Source organism: Salvelinus fontinalis, unplaced genomic scaffold (genome assembly GCF_029448725.1).
Source record: "Salvelinus fontinalis isolate EN_2023a unplaced genomic scaffold, ASM2944872v1 scaffold_0055, whole genome shotgun sequence".
Classification (NCBI taxonomy): Eukaryota; Metazoa; Chordata; class Actinopteri; order Salmoniformes; family Salmonidae; genus Salvelinus; species Salvelinus fontinalis.
The window spans coordinates 588,708-611,362 of NW_026600264.1; the positions used below are offsets into that span (position 1 = coordinate 588,708).

Here is a 22,655-nt window from a genome sequence, read left to right on the forward strand (position 1 = left end):
GTCTGTTTTCGTTGCACGGTGATGTGTGTGAAGCAGGTGTTAAGACTAATTACAGCTAGCACCACCGACTTGGATATAGTGAAAGAGGAGTGGCATCTATCACCGTTGCGTCCGTTTGGTTCACTTAGGAACCAAACGGACACAAACGGTCCAAAAAGGGGAGGAACCTACCTGAAGTCGTCCAATAAGAAACTATACTTTTCGTTGCAAAATATTTACCGTTAAAACGTTTTGCTACGACATGGATTAATGAATACACCCCCAGGGTGAGAGCGAGAGAGAGAACACCGATGACTTTCTATGAACATGGCCGCTCAAGATGAACTCAGTAAGTTTCTACCTGTTTTTGCGGTGATTAAATGCATGTAAGATACTTCATGTATCGGTAACACGTATTATTGCATTTAGTACACAGTCATAACTTATTATATCAAGCAAAACGCCTGTGATATGAACTCTAAACGTTGATTTGAGGTAGCTAGCTAACGCTAGTAGAAGGCCGTCTGCACAGTCATGGTCCAAATGAAAGTGTTACAGTTGTATTAAACATCAACGTGATCTGATGACGACTGGAATAGTTTTACATTGGATCAGTCATTTCATTCCCTATTTGTAACGATGTCATGTTAGATCTGTAACTACGATTAACTAAACGATTATATGCCTTGTGCCAATTTGGCGTAACGAAGTGGCTAGCTTGCTGGTTAGCAGTGCAGCCAGGCGTCCGGGACAATATGAATTGTCTTGAAAGATTAGCCTTGTGTGTGAAGTTAGCTAATTAGCGCTAGTAGCTAGCTAATTCATTGCAAGTAATCTAGTTATGTATCTCGGTGTAACAGGTTGCATACATGGAATGAAAGATGACACACTTAATTTTCAGTGTAGTGAGTGTGTTGGCAAACACACCTCTCACAAGGTAACGTTAGCTAGCCATTTTCCCCCACCCACAGCAGCAGTTAGCTAGCCACGTTTGAGATGATTTAGGGAACTGACTAACCAGCCAAATCACCAGCTAGTTAGCTAGCTACTAATTTATATCATTAATTCCTTGCCAACTAGTTGCCAGTCTGATGCAAGTCGAAAGCATATACGCCCTGTCTGACAGCTAATGGTTATGTCATGCAGGCTTTGTGATCTAGCTCAGAACAGCATGTACCTGCCTATCCACCCCAGTTATAACACATATAATACAAGGTGCATTAGCTATTATAACAGTCCCTTGTTGATACGTTATGTCCAAATGTTGTAGCTACATTTGAAATGTTTACAGTTGAGTCATTTAGCAGACTCTCAGTCTTAATCAGAGTAAACTGAGCCACACGGGACCAGCTAAATGGACATACACACTCTCTGTGTTTTCTGTACCTTATTTGGACAGGTGTGTTTTCTGTACCTTTTAATTAGACAGGTGTGGCATTACAGGTGAGTACAGAGGTAGAAGGCGTAGTTTGAAATGTGGACACAGGGAGTGAACCCCGGTCTTCGGCGGGGAGCATTATATGTGCATAGAGACCCGGGACTGGCTCCGCTAGATGAGAGGCTACATGTTCAACATTTAGTTGGCCCAATCTCCCAACCAAACCAGTTATCTAAGGCTGTGATGAGAGTTGGGGGATGCCTAATGTGATGAAATCACATTAAGGACTGGTTTCCTGGACACGGATCAAGCCTAGTCCTGGACTTTAAGCATGTGTCACGTGGTGGGATTTGGACCTTGGCGTCCCAAATGGTACCCTACTCCCTATACAGTGCACTACTCTTGACCGGAGCCCTATAGAACCTGGTGAAAAGTAGTGCACTATAAAGGGAATAGGGTCCCATTTGGGACGGCCTAGTATCATCATTTCTAATTTTCAAATCCTCCCATTACTTTCTCCTCCTCCTTTCTCCACCTCTCTCCTAATTTCTCCCCACCTAATTTCTCCTCCTGTCTCCTCCTCCTCCCCTAATTTCTCCTCCTGTCTCCTCCCTTCTCCTCCTCACCTAATTTCTCCTCCTGTCTCCTCCTCTCTCCTCCAGATCAACTGGAGAGAGTTTTCTTGCGTTTGGGCCACGCCGAGACAGATGACCAACTCCAGGACATCATATCCAAGTTCCTGCCCCCAGTCCTCCTCAAACTGTCCAGCGTGCAGGAGGGAGTCAGGAAGAAAGTAAGGGACACACTGATGTCTGTTTCTTCCGTCCTACAGTACCAGTAGCCTGCACATAGCTGTGTCTCCGTTCTCCGGCACCCTTTTCCAGGAAGTGTTCACTTGCACTTATTCTCGCCGGTATTTTACAATGGAGGACTTGGAAACTCCCTCCGGCCAGTGCTTACATCAATCCTATGCTTTTAAATCCATGACGTTGTAACGTCCTGACCAGAGTTCTTATGTGTTTTGCTTGTTTAGTGTTGGTCAGGACGTGAGCTGGGTGGGAATTCTATGTTGTGTGTCTAGTTTGTCTGTTTCTGTGTCCAGCCTAATATGGTTCTCAATCAGAGGCAGCTGTCAATCGTTGTCCCTGATTGAGAATCATATATAGGTGGCTTGTTTTGTGTTGGGATTTTGTGGGTGATTGTTTCCTGTCTCTGTGTTTTGTCTGCACCAGATAGGGCTGTCTCGGTTTTCACATTTGTTATTTTGTTACTTGTAGTAGTGTTACCTTTTATTCGTCTATTAAACATGTTGAACACTAGCCGCGCTGCATTTTGGTCCTCTCCTTCATCCCAGGAAGAAAACCGTGACAGACGTGGTGTGTGGAAGACAAGTGCACACAGACACAGCTGCTCAATGTTATTGGGAAAGGCCCATCCACAGCACTGTAGTAATATCAATCACTTAACAGTCAACTAGTAAACATAGTGATATTGTCCCCCTCCATACGTTGATGGTGTGCATGCTGCTGTAATTGGGTTGCCGGAAGCTGTTCTCTCCATTTCGAACACACAGATTAGTTGTAGACCTGCTGGTACACACTACTAGTACACTATACAGTAGCTTTATGCTCATCATAAACCATCTCTTCTAACAGTCAACTGGAATCATCATCTATTCTCTACCAGGTGATGGAGCTACTGGTAACGTATTATTATAACCACTTATAACCTCTTGATCTCTCTACCAGGTGATGGAGCTACTGGTAACGTATTGTTATAACCTCTTGTTCTCTCTACCAGGTGATGGAGCTACTGGTAACGTATTGTTATAACCTCTTGTTCTCTCTACCAGGTGATGGAGCTCCTGGTAACGTATTATTATAACTAATCATAACCTCTTGTTCTCTCTACCAGGTGATGGAGCTACTGGTAACGTATTGTTATAACCTCTTGTTCTCCCTACCAGGTGATGGAGCTCCTGGTAACGTATTATTATAACTAATCATAACCTCTTGTTCTCTCTACCAGGTGATGGAGCTCCTGGTAACGTATTGTTATAACCTCTTGTTCTCCCTACCAGGTGATGGAGCTCCTGGTAACGTATTATAACCTCTTGTTCTCTCTACCAGGTGATGGAGCTACTGGTCCACCTGAACAAGAGGATTAAGAGCAGACCTTTGATCCAGCTACCAGTAGAGACTCTCCTGGTTCAGTACCAGGACCCTGCTGCAGCATCCTTTGTTACGGTAATGCTCTACATTCTACCTGGGGGGGGGGGGTGCGTTCAGCAGGACACGAAAGTTGTGGAAAGTTCAGATGGAAATATATGACATAGATCAAACATGCCTCTCGAAGACGTGTGGAATAAGGAGTCACGACGGGCTCTATTCGTTATATTTCTATGCCTGCTGAAAGTGGCCTTGGTCTACTTCGACAGCCTGGTTCAACTAGATGGTAATAGACCACTCCCCCCAGGGTCTGGTTGGGTGTCGGGTAATGTTGCCCCTACACACTGATCTTGAGTCAGTGTAGCATTTTTCTCTACTAATGGTTAAGGTTGGGATTGGGGAAAGGAGAAGCTGATCCTAGATCTGTACCTCGGGGAGACTTCACCCCGGAGCTGTGAAGCCTTCTGTCCTTGCTACTGCTTGCTCTTTGGGGAATAGAGGGCTATTTGGGATACTTCCTGTTATTATCTATGTAGGGAATAGAGGGCTGTTTGGGATACTTCCTGTTATTATCTATGTAGGGAATAGAGAGCTGTTTGGGATACTTCCTGTTATTATCTATGTAGGGAATAGAGAGCTGTTTGGGGTACTTCCTGTTATTATCTATGTATGGAATAGAGGGCTGTTTGGGATACTTCCTGTTATCTATGTAGGGAATAGAGAGAGGGCTGTTTGGGGTATTCATCCTGTGAGTGTCGTGTCAATATGACATCTCTCAAACTGAGTAGGCCTATGTTCAAACTCTGTATATATAATCCATGTCTCTGTTTACCATGTTCTTTACTCCCCTGACATTGTGAGATTTTTAATCCAGAACGGTGGATTCTCTCTGCAGAATTTCACCATCATTTACATCAAGATGGGTTACCCTCGACTGGAGGTGGGGAAACAGTGTGAGCTGGCACCAACCCTGCTGACTGCTATGGAGGGCAAGCCTGAGCCCCAACAGGATAGGTAAGGAGAGATATACACACACACTCTACGTACACACACACTCTACGTACACACACACTCTACGTACACACACACTCTACGTACACACACACACTCTACGTACACACACACACACACGTACACACACACTCTACGTACACACACACACACACTCTACGTACACACACACACACTCTACGTACACACACACACACTGTACGTACACACACACTCTACGTACACACACACACACACTGACTTCCTGTCCCCTCTCTTCCTAGCTTGATGCACCTGCTGATCCCATCCTTGTATCACATGAAGTACCCAAAGGACTCCTCCAACACTTCCAAGATGGCCTCTCCTTTCATCCTGATGGAGAAACCCAAGACGGTTCAGTTACTGCTGGAGTTCATGCTGGACGTACTGCTGATGCCCTACGGGTCAGTGGGGAGACTACGCTGCCTCTCCAAGGGCCCTGGGCACTAGTAGTTCACTCTGTAGGGCCCTGGGCACTAGTAGTTCACTATGTAGGGCTCTGGGCACTAGTAGTTCACTATGTAGGGCTCTAGTAGCTCACTATGTAGGGCTCTAGTAGCTCACTATGTAGGGCGCTGGTAGTTCACTATCTAGGGCGCTGGTAGTTCACTATGTAGGGCACTGGTAGTTCACTATGTAGGGCGCTGGTAGTTCACTATGTAGGGCGCTGGTAGTTCACTATGTAGGGCGCTGGTAGTTCACTATGTAGGGCGCTGGTAGTTCACTATGTAGGGCGCTGGTAGTTCACTATGTAGGGCGCTGGTAGTTCACTATGTAGGGCGCTGGTAGTTCACTATGTAGGGCGCTGGTAGTTCACTATGTAGGGCGCTGGTAGTTCACTATGTAGGGCGCTGGTAGTTCACTATGTAGGGCGCTGGTAGTTCACTATGTAGGGCGCTGGTAGTTCACTATGTAGGGCGCTGGTAGTTCACTATGTAGGGCGCTGGTAGTTCACTATGTAGGGCGCTGGTAGGGCGCTGGTAGGGCACTATGTAGGGCACTATGTAGGGCACTATGTAGGGCGCTGGTAGGGCACTATGTAGGGCGCTGGTAGGGCACTATGTAGGGCGCTGGTAGGGCACTGGTAGGGCACTATGTAGGGCGCTGGTAGGGCACTATGTAGGGCGCTGGTAGGGCACTATGTAGGGCGCTGGTGGTTCACTATGTAGGGTTCCATTTGGGATGTAAGCCTATGGGGCCATTTTAAGTGTTCCGGTATGCTAGTATGTTATCGGTTATTGTTAAAACGGTCTAACATACTATAAAACTTGCAAACAACATGCTCACTCAAGTAATTGTTTTTCCAAAGACTGCCTGAATGAATTATTACAATCCCTAAACAATTTACCTTGTGGTTGACCTGCCCCTCCTCTCCTCCCTCCCCTCCCTCTCTCTCCTCTGGCCTCCCTCCCCCTCCCTCTCTCTCCGCTGACCATCCAGGTTTGTCCTGAACGAGCCTCCCACTCGTCCAGCTCCCTCGTCCCCTCAGGGTAGCGCTGGGGCAGCGGCGGCCGTACAGGGCCTCCCCCAGCCTCCTCCAGGGATGAGCGTCTACGCTGCCAAGAGGGTCATCGGAGAGGCCCAGTGGAGCCCAGAGCAGCTGGAACAGGTACTGACCTCTGAACTTTGAACCTTAGAGGAAGGTGTATTACACCTTCCTTGGGGCTGCATTTCGCCTAGTGGTTAGAGCGTTGGGCCAGTAACCAAAAGGTTGCTGGATCGAATCCCCGAGCTGACAAGGTAAAAAATCTGTCGTTCTGCCCCTGAACAAGGCAGTTTAACCCACTGTTCGCCAGTAGGCCGTCATCGTAAATAATAATTTGTTCTTAACTGACTTGCCTAGTTAGATTTAAAGGTTGTTGTGTACTGTGGTTGTAAGGTGATGAGTGTCTCTCCCAGTGTAAGCTAGGCATAGTGAAGTTCATCGAGGCAGAACAGGTACCGGAGGTGGAGACGGTGATACACCTGGTGGTCGCCTCTAGCGACACGAGACACGGCGTTGCCACGGCCGCAGACCTGGAGCTCAAGAGCAAGCAGAGGTGGGTATCTATGGGACTATTCTACTATTATGGGATGGTGCAATAGGGGCGCGACCTCGTAAGTCCATTTACAACATACTACAGGATTTGGTTCTGGGTTCCCGGGAGTTCGTTCTGGGGTTCCCGGGAGATCGTTCTGGGGTTCCCGGGAGATCGTTCTGGGGTTCCCGGGAGATCGTTCTGGGGTTCCCGGGAGATCGTTCTGGGGTTCCCGGGAGATCGTTCTGGGGTTCCCGGGAGATCGTTCTGGGGTTCCCGGGAGATCGTTCTGGGGTTCCCGGGAGATCGTTCTGGGGTTCCCGGGAGATCGTTCTGGGGTTCCCGAGATGAGTTGATTTGTGATGTCATGTGTTGTTCTTGTGTTTATTTTTCAGTATTATCGACTGGAACAACCCCCTGATCATCAATAAGATGTACAAGGTCTACCTGGGAGACATCCCCCTCAAAACTAAGGTGTGGAAAGATTCTGAACTCATTCTAACTTGGTCTTGAATTGACTCCCCCCCCCCCCCCCCCCCCCCAATTGGAACGAGTTCAAATGGCTTCCTGACACGAAGTGGCGTTGATGACCGGAGGCTGAGAGATCTGTCCAGCATGGTCGCTCCATCATCCTGATTGGTTGTATGTGTGAACGTTATCACACGTTCTGTGTGAAACTATTGGCCGACTAATGTCCTGCTATGTGACGTTATGTCATAGGGGGCCAGTCTGAAGAGGGAGCTGAAACATGAGCCAGTCAGCACCAGAGTCAAGATGAAGATCCTACCACATCTCCTACGCTCACGCCTCGCCGCTGAGTGCTTCCCCGCTAACATACAGGTACTGCTGTGTGTGTGTGTGTGTGTGTGTTCTAATAAATCAACAGTTTAACGTCCTGGAAATGTGTGTTCGTGCAAATCTTTGAATGTCCTACCACTGTCTTTTCCCTCAAGGAAACCTTCATCACCTGTCTATTTCCTGTTTCTCTTCTACTCCTCCTTTCTCTCCTCCTCTTTCTTTTCCTCTTCTCCTCTCTCCTTCTCCTCCTCTCTCTTCTTCTCCTCTCTCTTCTCCTCTTTCTTCTTCTCCTCTCTCCTTCTCTTCCTCTCTCTCTCTCTCTCTCTCTTCTCCTCTCCTCCTCTCTCTCTTCTCCTCTCCTCCTCTCTCTCTTCTCCTCTCCTCCTCTCTCTTCTCCTCTCCTCCTCTCTCTTCGTCTCCTCTCCCCTCTCCTCTCCCTCTCCTCCTCTCCTCCTCTCCTCCTCTCTCCTCCTCTCCTCCTCTCTCCTCCTCTCTCTTCGTCTCCTTCTCCTCTCCTCCTCTCTCTTCGTCTCCTTCTCCTCTCCTCCTCTCTCTTCGTCTCCTTCTCCTCTCCTCCTCTCTCTTCGTCTCCTCTTCCCTCTCCTCTCCTCCTCTTCCCTCTCCTCTCCTCCTCTCCCCAGGTGGTGTACGACGGTCTGTTTGGAGCCAACACCAACAACAAGCTGCTCTCTCTCACACTTCAGTTTGTTCACCACATCTGTCAGGTGTAAGTACTGGTCCCAAGTCAGTTTCATCCAACCCTTACACATAGGAAGAGTCACTAAGAGCTGGTCCTAGATCAGTTTGTCCACCACATCTGTCAGGTGTAAGTACTGGTCCCAAGTCAGTTTCATCCAACCCTTACACATAGGAGTCACTAAGAGCTGGTCCTAGATCAGTTTGTTCACATCTGTCAGGTGTAAGTACTGGTCCCAAGTCAGTTTCATCCAACCCTTACACATAGGAGTCACTAAGAGCTGGTCCTAGATCAGTTTGTTCACATCTGTCAGGTGTAAGTACTGGTCCCAAGTCAGTTTCATCCAACCCTTACACATAGGAGTCACTAAGAGCTGGTCCTAGATCAGTTTGTTCACATCTGTCAGGTGTAAGTACTGGTCCCAAGTCAGTTTCATCCAACCCTTACACATAGGAGGAGTCACTAAGAGCTGGTCCTTGATCAGTTTGTTCACCACATCTGTCAGGTGTAATTACTGGTCCCAGGTCAGTTTCATCCAACCCTTACACATAGGAAGAGTCACTAAGAGCTCGTCCTTGATCAGTTTGTTCACCACATCTGTCAAATGTAAGTACTGGTCCCAAGTCAGTTTCATCCAACCCTTCCTTATAGAGACAGTAACAGTACTTAGGCTTTGTTTACACAGGCAGCCCAATTCAGATCTTTTGCCCAATCATTGAAAAATATAATTTATTGGGGCTGCCTGTGTAAACGCAGCCTAAGAGCTGGTCCTAGATCAGTTTGTCACTATCACATGCATGTTGTAAGCACTTATTCCAGGTCAGTTTGTCTTCTCAGTTCACCGTTACATACAGAGACAGAGATTGCCGTTAAGAGCTGGTCCTAGATCAGTTTGAACAGTGGTCACCAACATTTTTATGAGTCAAAATGCAAGCTAAGATCTACCACTCTGATGTTTTATTTATTACCGTGACTTATAAAATGTAAGCCTATGCAACATTAACCAATTAAAAACAGTTCTGTAGTAATGAGGTTTGTGCAGTAGGCTACAGGCCCAATACATTATCAACACATACTGGCTTTGCTTGAATTGCCCTGCCAATGCATTGTTGTTCGGGACATTTAAAAATATATATATTTCAACATTTTGAGGTAGGCTATATAATCACACCGGTAATAGATCCAGTGTTGTATTACTTGTGAGGCACAGCTGAGTGAGCAAACATTTAAATAATTAGCTTTTTGTTTTACTGCTCTGATGGTGCGTGTATCTGAGGGTCAGTCTCAGCAGAGGGAGAGAGCAGCGGACTGAGGGTCAGTCTCAGCAGAGGGAGAGAGCAGCAGACTGAGGGTCAGTCTCAGCAGAGGGAGAGAGCAGCAGACTGAGGGTCAGTCTCAGCAGAGGGAGAGAGCAGCGGACTGAGGGTCAGTCTCAGCAGAGGGAGAGAGCAGCAGACTGAGGGTCAGTCTCAGCAGAGGGAGAGAGCAGCAGACTGAGGGTCAGTCTCAGCAGAGGGAGAGAGCAGCAGACTGAGGGTCAGTCTCAGCAGAGGGAGAGAGCAGCAGACTGAGGGTCAGTCTCAGCGGAGGGAGAGAGCAGCAGACTGAGGGTCAGTCTCAGCGGAGGGAGAGAGCAGCAGACAGAGGGGTCCGTCTCTCAACAGTATCAACTTTGCCGTAGCTTTCTTATTGCCTGCTACGTTACTTCAGACTCGGTCATCTGAGCAATCTGATTGGCTAGCGGTAGGCCTATAGTGCACTTGATTTCCTCTCCGGGCTCCCCCGGAAAGGCAGAGTTTATACATTCAGACACATGAAATGGCAACAGTTTGCCTACCCGGTGCGCCGGGCAGCAGCTGAATTGGCTGCACCGACCACCAACAGCCCGAAACCAATAAAAAAAATCGAAACAAAAGGCTTTATTGTTGGGTTTTGTACAGAAATGTTTGGCGATCGACTAGAAATGCCTTGGAGATGGACAACGACCGGTTGGTGACGACTGAGTTAGAAGGAAATGATTCAATAACAAAACAAACTACAAAAACAAATTGAAGGGATCATCAAAGGAGTGTCTGGAGGTTTTTTGTTCCAGCCCAACACTAACCCACACCAAAGCCTCTCATAACATGTCCTGACATGTCCTGATGTGTCTCTCCTCTCTGACAGATGCCCTGACACCAACAAGCCACTGGGTCTGATGCTGCTGAATGGCCTCACCAAGCTCATCAATGAGTACAAGGAGGTAAAGCCATCAGTGTGTTTAAAAAAAATCTTGTTTCATCCCACCACTACACATTCTCCTTTTCAATGGTTGATGCTTTGCGTGCTCCTGGTATAGAGCATGATGGGATATGTTGTTGTCTGTTTTTGGCAGGATCCTAAGTTGCTGTGTATGGCCTACTCTGCTGTGGGGAAACTCGCCAGGTAGTTACAGTAAAATATTGTCTGTTTTAAAAATGCGCTATGTCGAAATAGCTCCACCATTTCCTGTTTGCTAAAATTCTAATAGTTTGCCTTATCTCGGTTCATGTGACCAAACGAGCTAGTGTAGAGAATCATTGTACCATCTAAAACGCTGTGAAATATCGTCTCCATAACCAAAAATATTGTATATTTAGCTGTTTTGAAGCTGCTGTTCAAAACCGAAATCAAAAGACGCAAAAAAAAAACTAAACTTAAGAACGAGAAGCATAGAAATAGTGCACATAGAATAGATCTACCGCTTGTTCTCACGGCTTTCAATGAGAACCACATATCTGTAACACACGTTTCTATGTGAATTTGGTCAGATTGCCCCCCCCAAAAAAGCTACACATTGGCGCTTTAACAACCAATAGACTGTGTCTTGATGATTATTATGATGATGAGTTGATAGTGAGGGGATGTTTCCTCTCTCCTTAGCCGAATGCCCCAACTCTTCACCAAAGATATTGCTCTGGTCCAGCAGTTCTTTGAGGCCATGTGCAAGGTAGGTGTTAATGCATCAATGCTATTTGAATACACTGTTTACCTACATTATATATTTTAGACAAGACACAAAGGCCCCCCGAAAACATAATTCAAGGTTTATGGCAGCGACTTTTTCTTATATTCTAACCGTCCTCCTGCCTCGTCTGACCTTGTCTGTTTACAGGAGGAGCCTGACGTCCGTCTAGCCATCCAGGAGGCTCTGTCTATGATGGTGGGAGCCTACGCTAACCTACAGGGGGCGCTACTGAATCTGATGGAAGCTCTGGTGGCAGCTTACATGGGCAAGGTAACACTAGATATGATTTCTCCTATGACACGTTAACCTACAGGGGGCCGTACTCAACCGGATGGAAGCTCTGGTTTCTCCTACGACAGGGGTAGGCAACTAGATTCAGCCCCGAGACTATTATTGTCGGAGAGGACGATCGGTGGGGGCCCGGAACCTAAATGTAATAATTTGTAAAAGGCAAATTGACCACAACTGAGTCCAAGAAATAGATTTTATTTGAAAATAACAATTTCATACCTTGATTACATTGAGACACCATCACATATCTCTTTATTGATGGGAAGACTTGGGAACAGATTTCCTAAACTAAATCCTGCTGCTGATTCATGTCTTGTTTTGCCCTTGTTCTTCTTCCAACATAAATCACCACGGTCCACCTGTTTCTGACCCCTGTCCTATGATCTCTCTATAATTTGTATATGAAAAATTAGTATTTATACTAGCTAGGATTTCTACTATGAAATTTGGTGTAGAAAAACGTATGATATAATTTACCAGGAATATATGGCGCGTTTCATATTGTGTCGTCATTGTAGGGAATACTGTTGTCAAAGTATTCCGGAATATCACTGTTGTCAAAGTATTCCGGAATATCACTGTTTTCAAAGTATTCCGGAATATCACTGTTGTCAAAGTATTCCGGAATATCACTGTTGTCAAAGTATTCCGGAATATCACTGTTGTCAAATTATTCCGGAATATCACTGTTGTCAAAGTATTCCGGAATATCACTGTTGTCAAAGTATTCCGGAATATCACTGTTGCTGAAGAATCTAGATGATTTAAGTTGGAGTATTGCGTTCTGATTGGTCAGTCAAAGTTCTAAATATTGTGTTCTTCTGTGTTGTGATTGGTCAGCCTGAGGTGCAGGTGCGTCAGGTGGCAATGAAGTACGCCAGCACGGTATTCGCTCCTGATCACGTGCCCTCCAGATACTTGCTCCTATTGGCTGCCGGGGACCCGTAAGTCTCAACACTAGACACGCACTGACATAACACACTGAGTATAAAACATATAGGAAGTCTCAGCACTACACACCACCCATCCACCTTTACAGGTGTAATACTGACTGTAATACATCCACCTTTACAGGGATAATACTGACTGACTTTACAGTGAATATATCCCATCCACCTTTACAGGGATAATACTGACTGACTTTACAGTGAATATATCTCATCCATCTTTACAGGGATAATACTGACTGACTTTACAGTGAATATATCCCATCCACCTTCAAAGGGATAATACTGACTGACTTTACAGTGAATATATATCCCATCCACCTTTACAGGGATAATACTGACTGACTTTACAGTGAATATATCCCATCCACCTTTACAGGGATAATACTGACTGACTTTACAGTGAATATATCCCATCCACCTTCACAGGGATAATACTCACACAATGGTAGGATAGCTCCTATGAGATTTGTCAATGTGTTATTGAATTTTGTATACTTTTAATACGATTTGTATTTCTTCTTTTGGTCGTTTGTTCGTTGCTGCTGGACAGAGGAGGTGTGGTGTTAAGTAGTAGTATAAAGTGTCTCTATGGTGTGTTATTATAGGAGAGAGGCCCAGTGTCCTGTGTTATTATAGGAGAGAGGCCCAGTGTCCTGTGTTATTATAGGAGAGAGGCCCAGTGTCCTGTGCTATTATAGGAGAGAGGCCCAGTGTCCTGTGTTATTATAGGAGAGAGGCCCAGAGTGTCCTGTGTTATTATAGGAGAGAGGCCCAGAGTGTCTTGTGTTATTATAGGAGAGAGGCCCAGAGTGTCTTGTGTTATTATAGGAGAGAGGCCCAGAGTGTCTTGTGTTATTATAGGAGAGGGGCCCCGAGTGTCTTGTGTTATTATAGGAGAGGGGCCCCGAGTGTCTTGTGTTATTATAGGAGAGGGGCCCCGAGTGTCTTGTGTTATTATAGGAGAGGGGCCCCGAGTGTCCTGTGTTATTATAGGAGAGGGGCCCCGAGTGTCCTGTGTTATTATAGGAGAGGGGCCCCGAGTGTCCTGTGTTATTATAGGAGAGGGGCCCCGAGTGTCCTGTGTAATTATAGGAGAGAGGCCCCGAGTGTCCTGTGTAATTATAGGAGAGAGGCCCAGAGTGTCCTGTGTAATTATAGGAGAGAGGCCCAGTGTCCTGACCTCCGTGTCTCTGTGGTGTGTTATTATAGGAGAGAGGCCCAGAGTGTCCTGTGTTATTGTAGGAGAGAGTTCCAGAGTGTCCTGACCTCCGTGTCTCTGTGGTGTGTTATTATAGGAGGGAGGCCCAGAGTGTCCTGTGTTATTATAGGAGAGAGGCCCAGAGTGTCCTGACCTCCGTGTCTCTGTGGTGTGTTATTATAGGAGGCCCAGTGTCCTGACCTCCGTGTCTCTGTGGTGTGTTATTATAGGAGAGAGGCCCAGTGTCCTGACCTCACTGTCTCTATGATGTGTTATTATAGGAGAGAGGCCCAGAGTGTCCTGTGTTATTATAGGAGAGAGGCCCAGTGTCCTGACCTCACTGTCTCTATGATGTGTTATTGAAGGAGAGAGTCCTAGAGTGTCCTGTGTAATTATAGGAGAGAGGCCCAGAGTGTCCTGTGTTATTATAGGAGAGAGGCCCAGTGTCCTGTGTTATTATAGGAGAGAGGCCCAGAGTGTCCTGTGTTATTATAGGAGAGAGGCCCAGAGTGTCCTGTGTTATTATAGGAGAGAGGCCCAGAGTGTCCTGTGTTATTATAGGAGAGAGGCCCAGAGTCCTGACCTCCGTGTCTCTGTGGTGTGTTATTATAGGAGAGAGTTCCAGAGTGTCCTGTGTAATTATAGGAGAGAGGCCCCGAGTGTCCTGTGTTATTGTAGGAGAGAGGCCCCGAGTGTCCTGTGTTATTGTAGGAGAGAGGCCCAGTGTCCTGTGTTATTGTAGGAGAGAGGCCCAGAGTGTCCTGTGTTATTATAGGAGAGAGGCCCAGAGTCCTGACCTCCGTGTCTCTGTGGTGTGTTATTATAGGAGAGAGTTCCAGAGTGTCCTGTGTTATTGTAGGAGAGAGGCCCAGAGTCCTGACCTCCGTGTCTCTGTGGTGTGTTGTTATAGGAGAGAAGAGGTGTGCAGCGAGGCCCAGCGTGTCCTGAGGGCTCTGCCTGCTAAGAACTCGGAGAAAGAGGGCCGTAAACCCATGCCCTCCTTCCCTGACATGGTGGCCTACATCCAGGAGAAGGTGAGAGCGTAACCCCCGTCCCCCCGTCCCAGATCTAGCCCCTGTCATTAGATCATATACTCTCTAGTTAACATGTAGAAGTACAGGTGTGTCAGCAGGAAGTCTCGACAGCCCTTGTTGATCTGTCCTGGTCTGTTCTTTTAGGCTGCTCAGAGAATGAAGACACCAGCTAAGTACATCGTGGGGACGTACACTCTACCCTTCAACCCTTCTGCGTTTGGCGAGGTAAGAAAAAAAACTAATTCAACTAAATAGTTGTATGAACATCATGCTGTTTGTGACTGGCAAAAACCACAAAACAATCGGAAGAGGAAGTTAAAGTATGAAACAGAACATGAAAAAATTATGGGACTAGAGAGATTTACCTTTCTCCTTGCCACACTTCCTGTTAATAGACATCACTTCCTGTTAATTGACATCACTTCCTTTCTATCCCTGTCCCTGTCTCCAGATCGTGCTGTACCTGCGGATGTGTCTGGCCCACAGTGCCGGGGCCACGCCCGTCTCTAAGAGCCTGGCGGACATGCAGGACGACGCGCCTGCCATCGGACGCTACATCAACACCCTGCTCTCCAACGACCCCCTGACCTCCCCGTCCTCCACCGGAACCAAGGGGGCGGAGGTCAACCCTGTACAGGTCTACATGGAGCTACTGCAGCAGCTGCTGTCTGCTGTAGGAGGTGAGTGATGTGATTCCTTGTTTCCTTGTCACCTTGTCTCCAAATATTCATGTGTTTGGAATCCAAAATGGTGTGCTCCGTTTAACCGTTGTTGATATTGTGAAGTGAGCATATCCGTTTGGATTCCAGGCCAGTAAACACATCATTCATACCTTATAACTGATACAATGTAAGCTATACATTTTTGTATGTTTTTTTTAAATTTTATTCTTTATTTATTTTAATAGGAGTCCCTGTGATGTACTGTCTTCTGGAGGTGGTGTCTGTCTGTCCTCACAACCTGGCCCCCAAGTTTATCCACAAGATCGACTGGATCAAGGTAAAAATCATGCTGCGTGCTTTGCGAATTGATGCTACCACTGTAAAGGATACCTTGGTATGCTAATGCTAATTGACGCTACTTATATAAAATATGAATTGGAATGCTAATCAATGCTAATGCTATGCTAATCGACGCTATGTAATATACTACTCAGATATAGTACCTTGATATGCTACATGCTAGGCCAATGCTAAGCAATGCAAGTCGGCGCTAACGCTAGGCAATGCTACTACTGTAAAATATACGTTGGTATGCTTCATGCTACGCTAACGCTAACTGATGCTACTTCTGTAAAGGATACGTTGGTATGCTTCATGCTACGCTAACGCTAACCGACGCTATACTACATTTCCCCTCCGCAGAGTCTAATGAACACCAACAAGGAGGACCTACGGGAGCTAGCAGCTCAGCTCTACGCTGTGGTGGTGTCCACCATGTCAGGAAACGAGCTGAAGACTGCCGTTCAGACGCTCATCAAGATCACTAAAGATACGCACGTATGTAGTCTCCCCTCCTGTAGATACGCACGTATGTAGCCCCCCCCTCCTGTAGATACGCACATATGTAGTCTCCCCTCCTGTAGATACGCACATATGTAGTCTCCCCTCCTGTAGATACGCACGTATGTAGTCTCCCCCCTCCTGTAGATACGCACGTATGTAGTCCCCCCCCTCCTGTAGATACGCACGTATGTAGCCCCCCCCCTCCTGTAGATACGCACGTATGTAGCCCCCCCCTCCTGTAGATACGCACGTATGTAGTCCCCCCTCCTGTAGATACGCACGTATGTAGTCTCCCCTCCTGTAGATACGCACGTATGTAGTCTCCCCTCCTGTAGATACGCACGTATGTAGTCTCCCCCTCCTGTAGATACGCACGTATGTAGTCTCCCCTCCTGTAGATACGCACGTATGTAGTCTCCCCTCCTGTAGATACGCACGTATGTAGCCTCCCCTCCTGTAGATACGCACGTATGTAGTCTCCCCTCCTGTAGATACGCACGTATGTAGTCTCCCCTCCTGTAGATACGCACGTATGTAGTCTCCCCCTCCTGTAGATACGCACGTATGTAGTCTCCCCTCCTGTAGATACGCACGTATGTAGTCTCCCCTCCTGTAGATACGCACGTATGTAGTCTCCCCTCCTGTAGATACGCACGTATGTAGTCTCCCCTCCTGTAGATACGCACGTATGTAGTCTCCCCTCCTGTAGATACGCACGTATGTAGCCCCCCCCTCCTGTAGATACGCACGTATGTAGTCTCCCCTCCTGTAGATGCGCACGTATGTAGCCCCCCCCTCCTGTAGATACGCACGTATGTAGTCTCCCCTCCTGTAGATACGCACGTATGTAGCCCCCCCCTCCTGTAGATACGCACGTATGTAGCCCCCCCCTCCTGTAGATACACACGTATGTAGTCCCCCCTCCTGTAGATACACACGTATGTAGTCTCCCCTCCTGTAGATACGCACGTATGTAGCCCCCCCCCCCCCCCCCCTGTAGATACGCACGTATGTAGTCTCCCCTCGTGTAGATACGCACGTATGTAGTCACCCCTCCTGTAGATACGCACGTATGTAGTCTCCCCTCCTGTAGATACGCACGTATGTAGTCTCCCCTCCTGTAGATACGCACGTATGTAGTCTCCCCTCCTGTAGATACACACGTATGTAGTCTCCCCTCCTGTAGATACGCACGTATGTAGTCTCCCCTCCTGTAGATACGCACGTATGTAGTCTCCCCTCCTGTAGATACGCACGTATGTAGTCTCCCCTCCTGTAGATACGCACGTATGTAGTCTCCCCTCCTGTAGATACGCACGTATGTAGCCCCCCCCCCCCCCCCTGTAGATACGCACGTATGTAGTCTCCCCTCGTGTAGATACGCACGTATGTAGTCACCCCTCCTGTAGATACGCACGTATGTAGTCTCCCCTCCTGTAGATACGCACGTATGTAGTCTCCCCTCCTGTAGATACGCACGTATGTAGTCTCCCCTCCTGTAGATACGCACGTATGTAGTCTCCCCTCCTGTAGATACGCACGTATGTAGTCTCCCCTCCTGTAGATACGCACGTATGTAGCCCCCCCCCTCCTGTAGATACGCACGTATGTAGTCTCCCCTCCTGTAGATACGCACGTATGTAGTCTCCCCTCCTGTAGATACGCACGTATGTAGTCTCCCCCTCCTGTAGATACGCACGTATGTAGTCTCCCCTCCTGTAGATGCGCACGTATGTAGTCTCCCCCCTCCTGTAGATACGCACGTATGTAGTCTCCCCTCCTGTAGATACGCACGTATGTAGCCCTCCCTCCTGTAGATACGCACGTATGTAGTCTCCCCCTCCTGTAGATACGCACGTATGTAGTCTCCCCCTCCTGTAGATACGCACGTATGTAGTCTCCCCCTCCTGTAGATACGCACGTATGTAGTCTCCTCCTCCTGTAGATACGCACGTATGTAGCCTCCCCTCCTGTAGATACGCACGTATGTAGTCTCCCCTCCTGTAGATACGCACGTATGTAGTCTCCCCTCCTGTAGATACGCACGTATGTAGTCTCCCCTCCTGTAGATACGCACGTATGTAGTCTCCCCTCCTGTAGATACGCACGTATGTAGTCTCCTCCTCCTGTAGATACGCACGTATGTAGGCTCCCCCTTCTGTAGATACGCACGTATGTAGCCCCCCCTCCTGTAGATACGCACGTATGTAGTCTCCCCTCCTGTAGATACGCACGTATGTAGCCCCCCCTCCTGTAGATACGCACGTATGTAGTCTCCCCTCCTGTAGATACGCACGTATGTAGTCTCCTCCTCCTGTAGATGCGCACGTATGTAGTCTCCCCTCCTGTAGATGCGCACGTATGTAGCCCCCCCTCCTGTAGATGCGCACGTATGTAGTCTCCCCTCCTGTAGATGCGCACGTATGTAGCCCCCCCTCCTGTAGATGCGCACGTATGTAGCCCCCCCTCCTGTAGATACGCACGTATGTAGTCACCCCTCCTGTAGATGCGCACGTATGTAGCCCCCCCCCCCCTCCTGTAGATACGCACGTATGTAGTCTCCCCTCCTGTAGATACGCACGTATGTAGCCCCCCCTCCTGTAGATACACACGTATGTAGTCCCCCCTCCTGTATATACACACGTATGTAGTCTCCCCTCCTGTAGATACGCACGTATGTAGCCCCCCCCCCCCCTGTAGATACGCACGTATGTAGTCTCCCCTCGTGTAGATACGCACGTATGTAGTCACCCCTCCTGTAGATACACACGTATGTAGTCACCCCTCCTGTAGATACACACGTATGTAGCCTCCCCTCCTGTAGATACGCACGTATGTAGTCTCCCCTCCTGTAGATACGCACGTATGTAGTCTCCCCTCCTGTAGATACGCACGTATGTAGTCTCCCCTCCTGTAGATACGCACGTATGTAGTCTCCCCTCCTGTAGATACGCACGTATGTAGTCTCCCCTCCTGTAGATACGCACGTATGTAGTCTCCCCCTCCTGTAGATACGCACGTATGTAGTCACCCCTCCTGTAGATACACACGTATGTAGCCGCCCCTCCTGTAGATACGCACGTATGTAGTCTCCCCTCCTGTAGATACGCACGTATGTAGTCTCCCCTCCTGTAGATACGCACGTATGTAGTCTCCCCCTCCTGTAGATACGCACGTATGTAGTCTCCCCTCCTGTAGATACGCACGTATGTAGTCTCCCCTCCTGTAGATACGCACGTATGTAGTCTCCCCTCGTGTAGATACGCACGTATGTAGTCACCCCTCCTGTAGATACACACGTATGTAGTCACCCCTCCTGTAGATACACACGTATGTAGCCTCCCCTCCTGTAGATACGCACGTATGTAGTCTCCCCTCCTGTAGATACGCACGTATGTAGTCTCCCCTCCTGTAGATACGCACGTATGTAGTCTCCCCTCCTGTAGATACGCACGTATGTAGTCTCCCCTCCTGTAGATACGCACGTATGTAGTCTCCCCTCCTGTAGATACGCACGTATGTAGTCTCCCCCTCCTGTAGATACGCACGTATGTAGTCACCCCTCCTGTAGATACACACGTATGTAGCCGCCCCTCCTGTAGATACGCACGTATGTAGTCTCCCCTCCTGTAGATACGCACGTATGTAGTCTCCCCTCCTGTAGATACGCACGTATGTAGTCTCCCCCTCCTGTAGATACGCACGTATGTAGTCTCCCCTCCTGTAGATACGCACGTATGTAGTCTCCCCTCCTGTAGATACGCACGTATGTAGCCCCCCCTCCTGTAGATACGCACGTATGTAGTCACCCCTCCTGTAGATACGCACGTATGTAGTCTCCCCTCCTGTAGATACGCACGTATGTAGTCTCCCCCCTCCTGTAGATACGCACGTATGTAGTCTCCCCTCCTGTAGATACGCACGAATGTAGTCCCCCCTCCTGTAGATACGCACGTATGTAGTCTCCCCTCCTGTAGATACGCACGTATGTAGTCTCCCCTCCTATAGATACGCACGTATGTAGTCTCCCCTCCTATAGATACACACGTATGTAGTCTCCCCCTCCTGTAGATACGCACGTATGTAGCCCCCCCTCCTGTAGATACGCACGTATGTAGCCCCCCCTCCTGTAGATACGCACGTATGTAGTCTCCCCTCCTATAGATACACACGTATGTAGCCCAAGGAGTGGAATGATAGCTGACTGGTACCAGACTAATGGGTTTATTTTCACATATATTTGCTGCACATTTAGGGCCCAGTTTTTCCTGGTCTCTAAATTGTTTTTGTAAGGTCATTTTGAATGTAATGTACTGAATCAAAAGTTGTCCCAGTTTCACTGAGCTGAAAGTAAACCTGTATTCCCTATTGGAAACTGCAGAGCCCTGAGACCCAGCACGGAGCCATCATGGCGCTGGGCTACATGGTGGCCAGGTACATGAGCAAGAGGAAGTCCTTCGCTAACGGAGACTCCGCCCTCAACCGGGAACAGAGGATGAACGACACGCCCAAGGAGGATGAGGAGCTGGTCGCTATAGCAACCAAAGCCATCGGTAGGTGACTGTCAACGTTTTTATGTTTCAGATAATATTTACTATCCTTTTTATGCTAATTATTTAGACCAGTTTTATGCTGATTCACATTGTTACAGGAAATTACTCATATTTATAATTTTAAATGTATTTGTGCATATAGGAAAGAATTACTAATATTTATAATTTTTAAATATATTTGTGCATATAGGAAATAATTACTAATATTTATCATTTTTAAATATACACTGCTCAAAAAAATAAAGGGAACACTTAAACAACACAATGTAACTCCAAGTCAATCACACTTCTGTGAAATCAAACTGTCCACTTAGGAAGCAACACTGATTGACAATAAATTTCACATGCTGTTGTGCAAATGGAATAGACAAAAGGTGGAAATTATAGGCAATTAGCAAGACACCCCCAATAAAGGAGTGATTCTGCAGGTGGTGACCACAGACCACTTCTCAGTTCCTATGCTTCCTGGCTGATGTTTTGGTCACTTTTGAATGCTGGCGGTGCTCTCACTCTAGTGGTAGCATGAGACGGAGTCTACAACCCACACAAGTGGCTCAGGTAGTGCAGTTCATCCAGGATGGCACATCAATGCGAGCTGTGGCAAGAAGGTTTGCTGTGTCTGTCAGCGTAGTGTCCAGAGCATGGAGGCGCTACCAGGAGACAGGCCAGTACATCAGGAGACGTGGAGGAGGCCGTAGGAGGGCAACAACCCAGCAGCAGGGCCGCTACCTCCGCATTTGTGCAAGGAGGAGCACTGCCAGAGCCCTGCAAAATGACCTCCAGCAGGCCACAAATGTGCATGTGTCTGTTCAAACGGTCAGAAACAGACTCCATGAGGGTGGTATGAGGGCCCGACGTCCACAGGTGGGGGTTGTGCTTACAGCCCAACACCGTGCAGGACGTTTGGCATTTGCCAGAGAACACCAAGATTGGCAAATTCGCCACTGGCGCCCTGTGCTCTTCACAGATGAAAGCAGGTTCACACTGAGCACATGAGCACATGTGACAGACGTGACGGAGTCTGGAGACGCCGTGGAGAACGTTCTGCTGCCTGCAACATCCTCCAGCATGACCGGTTTAGCGGTGGGTCAGTCATGGTGTGGGGTGGCATTTCTTTGTGGGGCCGCACAGCCCTCCATGTGCTCGCCAGAGGTAGCCTGACTGCCATTAGCTACCGAGATGAGATCCTCAGACCCCTTGTGAGACCATATGCTGACACATGCACATTTGTGGCCTGCTGGAGGTCATTTTGCAGGGCTCTGGCAGTGCTCCTCCTTGCACAAATGTTGTGTTTCCAGGTTGGTTCATGTCGTGTGTGTGTGTGTGTGTGTGTGTGTGTGTGTGTGTGTGTGTGTGTGTGTGTGTGTTCCTAGGCTCTTTCCTAGACAGTGGTTCCCCCCTGCTGGCGGTCGCTGCCTGTACGGCCCTGGGGGAGATCGGGAGGAACGGGACTCTGCTCATCCCTTCAGAAGGAGAGGGATTCACCAAACTAGCCATGGTGGAGAACATGCTGGCTCGCATCCCCTCTGGGAAAGAGACCCTCAAGGTAACCATGGATACAGCAGCGTTTCGAAGTACGGGTGGTTGTGATGCTATACTGTGATAATTCCGCTCTGGGGATATTTAAATACGTTCTAATGAATTGGTTTGAACCATTTTATAATGGACATAAGTATTGATATGAAGAGACTCTAATCCAACTCCCTTTATGTCTGTCCAGATGGATGGAGCCATCCAGACTGTTAGGTAGATAGGTGTAGTTAATAGACTGTTAGCCATCCAGACTGTTAGGTAGATAGGTGTAGTTAATAGATAGGTGTAGTTAATAGACTGTTAGCCATCCAGACTGTTAGGTAGATAGGTGTAGTTAATAGACTGTTAGCCATCCAGACTGTTAGGTAGATAGGTGTAGTTAATAGACTGTTAGCCATCCAGACTGTTAGGTAGATAGGTGTAGTTAATAGACTGTTAGCCGTCCAGACTGTTAGGTAGATAGGTGTAGTTAATAGACTGTTAGCCGTCCAGACTGTTAGGTAGATGGGTGTAGTTAATAGACTGTTAGCCGTCCAGA

At 47.8% G+C, this 22,655-nt stretch overlaps 1 protein-coding gene across 1 annotated transcript; it reads left to right on the top strand.

Annotated features, from left to right (window-relative positions):
• The first annotated feature begins 75 nt into the window (after positions 1 to 75).
• On the top strand, positions 76 to 22,202 carry LOC129842586 (proteasome adapter and scaffold protein ECM29-like). The gene is made up of 22 exons (XM_055911206.1): positions 76 to 328; positions 2,020 to 2,150; positions 3,487 to 3,603; positions 4,421 to 4,539; positions 4,800 to 4,958; positions 5,995 to 6,163; positions 6,454 to 6,593; positions 6,968 to 7,046; positions 7,293 to 7,412; positions 8,012 to 8,097; positions 10,234 to 10,309; positions 10,442 to 10,491; positions 10,969 to 11,035; positions 11,201 to 11,323; positions 12,185 to 12,288; positions 14,403 to 14,526; positions 14,671 to 14,751; positions 14,978 to 15,206; positions 15,434 to 15,525; positions 15,891 to 16,025; positions 20,413 to 20,584; positions 21,958 to 22,202. Exons 1-22 carry the CDS (start codon positions 301 to 303, stop codon positions 22,185 to 22,187), a joined length of 2,631 nt encoding a protein of 876 aa, XP_055767181.1. The 5' UTR covers positions 76 to 300; the 3' UTR covers positions 22,188 to 22,202.
• The last annotated feature ends 453 nt before the right edge of the window (positions 22,203 to 22,655 follow it).

Bases quoted from the DNA above. Each gene is read 5' to 3' on its own strand.
- LOC129842586 (XM_055911206.1), top strand. From the start codon at position 301: ATGAACATGGCCGCTCAAGATGAACTCA. The intron at 329-2,019 runs GTAAGTTTCTAC...TCTCTCCTCCAG, and splicing joins GGCCGCTCAAGATGAACTCA to ATCAACTGGAGAGAGTTTTC. The intron at 15,207-15,433 runs GTGAGTGATGTG...TTATTTTAATAG, and splicing joins GCTGCTGTCTGCTGTAGGAG to GAGTCCCTGTGATGTACTGT.